Genomic DNA, 10,584 nt, shown 5'->3' with positions numbered 1-10,584 from the left:
TGGATGGACATGGTGTCCCCCAGGTGGACATGGTGTCCCCCAGTGTCCCCCAGATGGACATGGTGTCCCCCTAGATGGACATGGTGTCCCCCAGGTGGACATGGTGTCCCCCAGTGTCCCCCAGATGGACATGGTGTCCCCCGGTTTGTCAGATCTGAGTGGATCAGATCCTTGAAAGCTGTAAATGTTTGTGCAACTCTCACATTGAAACATTTGATGTTTTAAATGTTGCTGGTTTCTGTTGCCCAGTTGCTCAGAAATCCACCGAACAGGCCAACGTTGTTGCCGACACTGCGGTTACCGGGGCCAACGAGGTTGCCCAGGCGACTGTGGAGGGCGTGGAGAACGCGGCGCTGGCGAGCGGATTGGTCAAAACGGTGAGTGACATCACAACAGTGAGCAGCAAACCTAAAACACAAAGTTTTCGTCTATTTCATTTAAATGTACTTTTTTTTTTAAACTAATATTTTTTTAAAGTTATTAATTACATAAATCTACTTTGAATTATTAATTCCTGATATAATTTCTGCCATGCAAGTTTTTTAAATTGTTTTCTTTTGTTGGTAAATCTCTGGTTGGCTGGATTCAGGAGGAGGCGGGGCCAGCAGCAGAGCAGGTGCCTGATTGGTTGGGCTGTTGTGACGCAGCATGATGCTTTATGCTCTGAAAACTCATAATTTAACTAACAGAAGACCAAATTATTGGATGGATTTAACTGATAAGAATTCATAATAACTAGTTTTAGTCATCTTGTTATTTTTATAAGCTGCAATTAAAACAGCTTATAAAAATAAACAATAAAACAGATTGTAAGAAAACAATATATCTATTGTATATATATTGGATATATCTGTCTATTGCATCAGATGTTTTGCTGGATGTTGAGGGAAATTAAAGTCTGATATCTGATGAATCTGCTTTACTTTTCTGCTCTATTAAAATTAATGCTGAATTACAAAGAATAGTTTTAATCCTCCGTTCAGCAGAAATCAACAAATTTCTGCCTCATTTGTCTCTATCAGAGTGACGACAGTTCCACTGATAAAACTAACAAACTGACTGAAAACAGAGACTGATTCAGACAGGATGATGATGATGATGATGATGATGATGATGATGATGATAATGATGATGATGATCTCTCCTGAGCAGACTGGAGTCCCTAAAGCAGCAGATCAGCCTGAACCTGCAGCTCAGTAGGTGAGAAACTTTTCAAATTAACTACAGTTAATTTTAACAGGAGAAAGTTAGTTTGTATATTAATTTATTTACTAATTTATTATTTATTCTGATTAGGTGGACTACGTTGGGGACAACAGAATGTCAAAGACTTTAAATTTGGTATTATATAAGCTGTCCAGAGTGCCATTACAAAGGTCACCACTAGAGGGCACTATACGATCCCAGACAGACAACATGAGGAAATGTCCGACTGGGTTATTTTTGTTTTTATAGATTCAGCGAACATGCTAAGTCACTGGTTCAGGTGACCAGCCTGGTGAAGGGAGGGGCCTTCACCATGCCTTCAGCAGGCTTTCACCAGGCTTTCACCATGCCTTCAGCAGGCTTTCACCAGGCTTTCACCATGCCTTCAGCAGGCTTTCTCCAGGCCTTCAGCAGGCTTTTACCAGGCTTTTACTAGGCTTTCACCATGCCTTCAGCAGGCTTTTACCAGGCTTTCACCATGCCTTCACCATGCCTTCAGCTCACTGCCAGTTTATGCTGTTAAAACTCTGCAGGTCAATACTAAGTCTGGTTGCTTCCCTCCATGTTTGCTGTCAGATGTTCATCCTCTGACGTTCAGGCCGGTGGATGAAGGACAGTCTGACCCAGCAGCAGGTCCAGTCTCCTTCATCAGGGTCAGTCTGGACCTTGTATCAACGGGTCAGACAAGCCGTTCTGACTGAGGCAGCTTCATAATGTGTCTCCTTACAGGCTTTCAGATGGAGCTGCTCTCCTTTCTTATATCGTCTGATTTGTTCTCTGGATTGTTAAAACCAGACAAAATGCCAGAGAGCAGAAAGAGAACAAATATTGAGGAGCTGCTCTCTGACTGAAATGGCTGGAGATCAGCAGGACTGAACTAAACAGCGTAACAGAGAACAAAGCACCGAGGCGACCATCTTAGAACATAGATGGACAAATAATTTCTTCCATTTTCAACTTTGTGCTCCAGATATTCCTCTACTTTCTTTTTTCCTTTTGAGTCTCATTATGGTCTGTCAGAGTTTTTCTTTGTTTTTTTTTTTGTAATTTTCTTTCAGTTTCAGATCAATACCAGAACAGTTTCTGTTTTGACTCTGATATAATTTGGGCAGAGAAAGTTTCCTGATCTCAGGTGGTCAACCGCTGTTTCATAAAAACATTTTGTTTTCTTAGACTGTTTATCAGCCAAAGTTCATTTTGTTGTGTGCAGTGATGACTGTAGCTGGCAGTAAACTCCATTATGATCAGGAATCAGTTCAGGTCTCCAGGATCCATCTTTTCCTGAGCCGACTGACACACTGACACTGATGCAGGCTGGTCAGTCTGTCCTGTGTCTGTTCACCGTCTGGTTTAGTCCAGACACAAACAGAACAGAACCAATACAGAACAATCGGATCTTCAGAGAGGATTATAACATCTGACCTTCCGGGCCTTGCAGGTCAAGAGTCAGGAAACGAGGTGCTAATGTATTTACAGACCACACACATCCTGGACATGATTTGTTCAAACCTTCTGTTATGTTTCTCAGTTTTATTTTGGAGCTCTTGAGTAGGGGGGCCAGGTCTGGTCCCTGAAACCTTTAGATGCATCCCTGCTCCAGCAGTAAGTCAGCTCTTTGGAGGCTGACGAGCCGTTGGGTTGATCTGAGATGGAGAAGGGATCCATGTGAAGGTTACGGTAGGGCAGCTCTCCAGGATGGACTTGGACTTTCCTGCTCTTGAGCAACTCAGCCATGAAATTCATCGTGTGAGAGACAAACTTTCATTTTAATTTGACTCTCTTTTAATAGTTTCCATCCAATGACTGCGTTTGTAGTTTAGCCTATGGCTAGGAAACTTGTGTGCAAAACACCAGTTATCTGTTTTAAACATGTATCATTGTTTAAAGTGCTGTTCTTGCTGTTTATATATTCATATTTAAAAGTCTGAGACCTTATGAGCTCAGTCACTCTTTGCTTCTGAGTAAATTAAACAGATTCTGGTTTTGATCTCAGGTTTAAGATTACATTTCTGCAAATTAAATTTCATGACGTTTTGTTCTAAATTCTTCTTTTCTTTTCTCCCAGACTCAGCATGCGGCCGTCTCAGAGGAGAGAAGAAGAAACTCAAAGCTAACCTGCTGCTCAGCCTCCTCTGGTCGTTAACCTCATTAACCAATCAGGAGCTCTGACTGCCTTGTTGCCATGGTTACATGGTTCCCCTCCTTGTTATGCTGGATGATTTAACACTCAGGTCATGTGCTTTCGTGCTTTCAGCTGATTGGCTCATTGGAGTAGATGTGTTCAACTCCTGCTGCTCACCTGTACCATTTACCTGTAAGCCCCGCCCCCTGATCCAGCTCCACTAATGCATGAAGCTTCACCAAAACAGAAACAGATGACTGATGGAGTTTACTCTGATTCAGGCTCCGCTGGTTGAGTCTTTTATAAACTACAAGAAATAAAGAGCTTAAAATCCATCTGAAGGTTTTCTGTTTTATTTCCTCACAAAGTCGCTGAATTTAACGGACGAGTCGTCAGCGACAGGCGCTCAGCGTTCCTATGAGAATGAGCAGAAGGTCCATCAGAACTGAATGCTGCCGGCCAGGACTCATCTGATCCCAGTGAGGAGACCTGGTTAAATAAAGGTTATTATTATTATTACCAGTATCAGACAGCAAGACAAATTCCTTTGTTTTTGTTGAACACTGAAGACCTTCTGGTTTGAGATCAATATGAGAAAAAGAGTTCAGCCCTTACTTCCTGGTTGTTACATGAAGATGTGTTAACTCAGGACAAACCTCACTTTATTTTAACAAAAACACTGAGGTGTGTCTTGTTTAATGCTGATCGTTCAGAGCTGTGGAACGATCTGATGAGGCCAACATTCATCTCTACCAAAGGGAAGGAAATGAAAAAATGTGGAGACAGAAAATGGCTGCTTTGGATCCAGAGGTCATGAGTTCATCTGTGAAGCATGACGGAGGTAATGTCATGACTGCTTCTGCAACAGGCTCATTCATTTCTAATGATGATGTTACTGAGGATGGTAGCAGAATGAATTGTACTGAAACATTTTTCTGAAATATTTACAGAGAAATCCATCCAAACTAATCAGGAGGAATTTAATCATGCAGCAGGACAATGACCCACAACACACTGCCAGCAAAACACAGGACTTCATCAGTGGAAGGTTTAAGGCCAATTAACCCAGCAGAGAACGCATTTCACCTCCTGCAGAGGAGAACGAAGGGAAACAAACAAGAACTGACAGAAGCTGCAGTAAAAGCCTGGAGAGCATCACAAATGAAGGATGCAACAATGTGGTGTCGATACCTGAGTGAAGTCGCCCCCACCGTCTTCAAATCAGAAAAAATTCATGTCAAACATTTATGCAGCAAAAATTTTCGTTTGTGCTGCTTTGGCTTTTAAGATATTAATGAAAGGTTAGAGGTCAAAAGGTCAACCAGCCCCCTCCAGACAATCCCACATCCAGCTCAGAGAGACTCCATCATCTGCACTTTTCTAATCTCTTGTGAAGAAACCTCCTACCTTTACCGTGTTTCTGCGTGAGTCAGGACGCGACCACCCAACACGACGGACTCCATCCTGGAAAACACCCATTCAAAAATCAAACAAACATGAATTTTAATGATGGTCAAGAAGAAAAATAAAAATTTCTGAATATAATTTATCCTATGGAGCAGTAAGAGACGTAGAACCTGATTATCAGAACATTCATTTGAACCTTGAGTAAATTTGATCTTTCAAATTCATCCCAATTCTTAACAATCAAGACAGTTTTGCTTTAAAACAGCTGAAATTTCCATGGACAGTAAAATGTACAACTCATTAATAAGAAGGTCTCCGTTCCAAATAGACCCACCTGACTGCATCTGGTGTTTGGACCTGAACAAGGCTGTTCCTCTGCTTGGTCCAGATGTCAGCCTGTAGAACCAACATCATCACTTCCTCCAGGAAATACATGCCACCAAGGTTCACAACATACTGCCATATTTATTCTTGGCTGCTTGAAACTCCACCATGGAGCTGTACAAAATGATATATGCTACTAAAATATTAATTTCTACAGAATGGAGATAAAACAAGCAAGATTAAAATAACAAAACAGCAGTAACTGCTTAAAAAAGGGAATGAGTCCACCTATGACAGTCTTCAAAAAATAAAATGAGAAGTAGCACCGTGAAAACCTGTCTCTTCTTGCTATGGTCTGAACTATAGACCATAGCATTTCTATTTAGTAGTAACAGAAAAATTCACAAATTATTTCACCCAAATAACAGAAAAATAAAACCACCTCTAATAACAGCATAATGACTATGACAGGTAAAAACATGGACCTACCTCAGAAGGACGTCTCATTGCTTCTTTTCTGGTCTTGATTCGGAGTTACGCCTCAACGCCTTTGCTTTGGTCTCATTTTGTAGGGACATTTTAAATTGGGTCACAATCAAGTTGACACTACGGTTTTGCCAAAACAATGTAACTCCCTTTGATCTTCTCCTACAGATGCACAACAACAAACTGAATATGAATTAAAAGCAAAGCAACATGGCTGCTGTGGTGGAGCAGGGGAAAAACACAACCCATGTGTGGAGGCCTTAGTCCAGGCCTGAAGACATTTACCGCACGTCTTTCTCTATTCACATGTCCCATATGAATAGGACATGTGGTCCTATTCATATGGGACCACACGTCCTATATGTGAATAGGACCACATGTGTCTTCTATAGCTTAGCTTGAAAAAAACTAACTCAGTACTTCAGTTCACACCAGTATCTGGTCATATGACACATTTAATACGTTCAACGTCGGTTTTAGGCCTCAGGTTCATGCTTTTACTGACGGTATGTGCCTCTTTAAGCTAGCTTATGTTTAGCTCACAAACACATGAAGCAGTTCTATGGCTCATTACTGCAATCCACCGAACAGTCCGCCATTTTAACTACACACTGCGGCGAATCATCTTTACAAGCCCCTTAAGTTGTAAATTCACTCTTTAGACGGACATCCGTTGCACTCCAAGGCAATTATGATCTCATACTACTGGTGTTCATCACTAATATATTATGTACATCACAACTTACCTGCAAAAGCAGAGAAGTAGCTGGTTAACAGGAGCGAACTCACCGCTCTTCTCACTGCTTCTTCTTCACGAACTTCGGCCAAAAAGAGCGTTAGCTTCAACTGCTCGGGCGAAGCTTCGTTAGTGACGGACGAAGCTTCGCTAGTGACGGACCATCTGAATCCGGGTTAAAAGGGGGCGTGTCCGATGAAGCCTTGCTTCAAGGCTTGTATCATCTTGCTGAAAACCACGTGACTGGCAACAAACGAGGCCTCCCGTTGCATGGATCACGTGACTGCTTCATTTTGCGTGTCGATTTTCAAAATAAAAGCACGATGAGCCTTGCTGCTTCATGGGTTGTTGTCCATTTGGTCACGCATCAGAGGAAGATATTTTCCTTCAGTGGCCAAATAAAATGAACACTGACCAATATATTTGATGTGTATTGATGATGGCACTCATCAAAATGTAATGTTAGTTACTGGTTTTCTCATGTAGATTATGTTTTTTTTTTTTATAACTATATTTTTGTGATTTTATGATGTAAATCTCTTTGAACTGCATTGTTGCTGAAATGTGCTACACCAGTGGGCCGCGCAAGAAATAATTAAATATTTCCGTTTTATGTATTATTTGAGACTGGAGGATCTTTTATTTTGAAAATCATTTAACCGGATTCTCTCGGTTTCTTGCGCGCCAACACTGAGCCACAAGCAGCAAAATGAGTAAGAAACAGATCAGGTGTCTTTGGAAAGTTTCTTTGCGAAGGGGAAAAGGCCCAGAGAAGAGACAGGAGGATGGATTTATCCCGGACCGGTAGGTGAGTCCCACATTAAGCCGCTCTGAGTAACACGTGGTGACCGGCTGCTAAAGAGGCAATGAAGCTTCAAACTGCTTCACCACTAGAGACCCAGCAGGCTGTGGATATAAGCAACACTTCGGTTGTTATTGTCTCCATCACTCCCAGATGGGACCGTCTCGGTGCAGAGAAACAAGCTCAGGCTCCGTTAGTCGTTATCGTGAGTTAAAATTTTCATGAAAGTAAAATGCTCGTTTTTGTGGCGCATCTGTATCTTATTTTGAAGGGATATGTAAACGTTACCATAGCAACCAGAGTCAGAGCGTTTGGGCAGTGGTCGAGAGGAGATGAGTAGAGCTGTGAGTCTTAAGTCTGGTTTAGACGGCAAGATTTAAGGATTGTCGGCCGATTCTCCAAACCTCTGTGACCACAGAGCTGATAAAAGTCCAACAGGTTCGATCGGTTCGTGTTCAGCCTCAAGGCAGGAGCAACACGAACCGATTCCAGTCACCAACATCCCGATTCCAGAGGATAATCCAGTAAAACCCCCAACATCGCATACGGGAATTTAGAATAACCAAACATGGATGACGATGTAGAAGCAACAGTGACAGTTTGTGGAGACATTTTAAGAGATAAAAGATGAAACAAAAAGAAAAGGCGGTGGATAAAAGACAGCGGGAGCAGCTGCTCTATTTGCTGCACTATGATTTGGAGGTGACTCTGTTTTTTCATAGTTAATATTTTTAACTGAATAAACATAATAATGACCTTTACATGTAATAATAAACTGTCCACATATCATATCACCACTGACATTCAACATACCAGAATTAGATTGGCTACAAATAATTTTAATAATTAAAACGTATGACAATTAAATATGGTTTCATTGATTCTCCTATTACTAAACATGAGTTTGATGAAAACTTTGTGTGACAATATTGCATTTTGTAATTTTTGGAAGTATGATCCATCTGAGTGACAAGGCTGTTACAGTTTCACCAGTAGATGTCACCAGTGAGCAATGAATGAAGCATCGAGTAATGAACCTTTTTGCAAAGCAAAGGGTTGGAAAGCTTCATTGCTTCATGAGGCTTCATTTGCCTATCACTGCGCTGCGACAGAGCGCAGCTGGCTTGTTAGGTAATCGGCACTTACATATAAAAGCAGGTGATCGCTGAGGAGATCAGATGCAGGCCGATGACTAGTGCAAAGGAAACGTAGTTTAGAGAGAGACGTCAAGAGCAACGTTTACTGGTTTCACTTTAGAGAAGGTTGGCCTGCTGCTGTTTCAGTTTTTGATTTGTTTCAATTTCATTTTTTGTTTTAGTTTACTTATTTTTATATGGTTATTGTTGATTAAAATAACTTTTCTTGTTTTGGTTTTGTTTAGGGAAAGGGAGTTTCTACTGCAGCCCTCTGGCTTGTTTTAAACTGGACCTATGCTGTCCCAGGGTCCCAGGCTGTTTTATTTAGATTGAGGAGACGAGTGGAAGGGGAGTTTTTCTTTTTTTTGCTGTATTCAACAAGGATTTTTGTGTGAGTGTGTTTTTGTTGGGGAACACTTAGGTGCATTTAGTTGTATTTGTGTTTTCTTTATTATTATTATTCCTCCCCCAAACAGTCTAATTTTATTTAATTGGGTTTTAATTATTTTTCAGCTTTAAGGATCCCAGGGCCAGGATAGCCTCCCACTTTTAGTGTCGTCACTTGGTATAATAAAATAAATCATGACTATTTTTGCTCATGAAACATTTGTGAATTCAATAAACTGTTTGTAATCTGCAGCAGTGCCTCTGTCCATTTTTACAAACTTATCTGTGTGATCTGGTGAAAAGAGGATCTAAAGCTGAACCCCAGGTCACATTAAGAAAAATTGTCTTCGTAAAATAGGTGAACTAGAGGAAACTCTTAATCAACTTGAATTAAAAAGACAGGATAAACAGAATGGTGAACAATTGGGGAAAATATCTGTGACTAGGACAGAGTTAATCTTATTATTAAGACAAAGAGCCAAATTCCTANTTAAAGTAAGTATAGATACTGTGAAAGAACGGTAAAATACTGGCGTCTGTAGCTGCCAGTAGTTTACCGTTTTTATTTTTGTTTGAAAGAATGGTAAAAAATAAAATACTGGCAGCTACAGATGCCAGTTTTTTACCGTTCTTTCAGAAAAATGGTAAAAATAAATAAATAAAATGAAAAGCTACCAGTACTTTACTGGACATTTACCTTTTCAATCCTGTAATTATCTTTTAAAGTGGCATACTGTAAGTAAATACTGTAATGAAGTGGTGGAGAAAGTACTCAAAAAATGTACTTAAGTAAAAGTAAAAAAGTACTGGCTTTTAAAAACACTTAAGTATTAAAAGTAAAAGTACTTGCTGAATGATACCTAATCACTAATATCATTAAGTGAACTGATCGTATTTAATTTTAATACATCAGAAATGTCCCATTTTAATGAACAATGCCACAGATAACGCATGTTTTCATTGTGTTTACTCTGTAACATAATTTAGACTTAGATATTTGATTCTATGCATCATAATTTCAGGGATGGAAACATCTGGTCTCCTGTCCTAACATAGCATGAACTTCTTTTTTCTTTTCTTTTTTTTGCCACTAGTGTCTTTTATTTTGAAAGAAATCCAACTGGCATAGGAGGACATGGAAGTCCTATAGGACTTAGTAAAGGTGCGTCCGGAAGAATCGGATCGTTCCTGAATGTCATATTACTATATTGCACTTTGGTCACAGCGTTGTCCCATATATGCCACACCTCAGTCAACACCTCCACACAATAATTCTGCGCATGAGTGACAACTTTTTTTCATCCAGATGCAACATGTGTCTCAGTACAGCTAGCTTTGCTAGCATCACGTCCACAGATCTTACCTTTCTTTAAGCTTTCCTTCCCAGTGACGCTAAAAGTTGGACTAAGTCCCACCGTGAAAGCGAAGCGCTGCTGGTTTTACATGTCGCCATATCTTATGGTTTATGCAGCACTATTATATTACTGACGATCAGACAGACATCTTCTCCCGCTCAGAGGAAACCACTGCGCATGTCTGGAGCTCCGCGTGCGAGTAAAGGTGGAGGCGATGGGTGACAACAGACACTAAGTCACGTTATTGCTTGGATTTTACGGCGCCACCTTAAGACCCTGAACGTCACATTTTAATGGACAAAAAGAGCAACGCGACAGTTTAGTAGAAATGTAGTGAAGTAGAAAGTACAGATACTTACTGTAAAATGTAGTGGAGTAAAAGTAGAAAGTATCCATTATTAAATCTACTTAAGTAAAGTACAGATAAATGAAAATTGTACTTAAGTACAGTAACGAAGTACTTCTGTAAGTGAGTTTGTTCTAAAGTTGAAGGACTGTTAGGCGCTGTTCAGGTTTGTCACCGCTCTCAACCTGGAGTGTCGGCCAGAACACCACTCAGGCCAGGATTCAGCTCAGGACCAGTTTTGGATGAGGTGCAGCAGGAGTTTAATGAAGACACGAGG

At 40.6% G+C, this 10,584-nt stretch overlaps 1 protein-coding gene and 1 long non-coding RNA gene across 2 annotated transcripts in view; one reads left to right on the top strand and one right to left on the bottom strand.

The window, feature by feature from the left end:
* The window catches only part of sncga (synuclein, gamma a), a 6,905-nt gene extending 3,242 nt beyond the window's left edge, over window positions 1–3,663 (top strand). The window contains exons 3-5 of the mRNA XM_007576993.2: window positions 250–377; window positions 1,153–1,200; window positions 3,272–3,663. Coding sequence (XP_007577055.1) covers window positions 250–377; window positions 1,153–1,200 — 176 coding nt within the window. The 3' untranslated portion in view covers window positions 3,272–3,663. The remainder of the gene's footprint in view (window positions 1–249; window positions 378–1,152; window positions 1,201–3,271) is intronic.
* Window positions 3,664–3,668: 5 nt separating this feature from the next.
* On the bottom strand, window positions 3,669–5,747 carry LOC107833652 (uncharacterized). Its single transcript, XR_001659420.1, has 4 exons — window positions 5,549–5,747; window positions 5,070–5,131; window positions 4,736–4,792; window positions 3,669–3,817 (listed from the first exon to the last, which is right to left on the bottom strand). It is a non-coding gene; the product is annotated as an uncharacterized LOC107833652 (long non-coding RNA).
* Between the last annotated feature and the right edge of the window lie 4,837 nt (window positions 5,748–10,584).

Source organism: Poecilia formosa, unplaced genomic scaffold (assembly GCF_000485575.1).
Source record: "Poecilia formosa unplaced genomic scaffold, Poecilia_formosa-5.1.2 Scaffold422, whole genome shotgun sequence".
In the NCBI taxonomy this organism is placed as follows: domain Eukaryota; kingdom Metazoa; phylum Chordata; class Actinopteri; order Cyprinodontiformes; family Poeciliidae; genus Poecilia; species Poecilia formosa.
The sequence above is the reverse complement of the archived record's forward strand: the minus strand, read 5'-3'. Positions and strand labels throughout refer to the sequence as shown.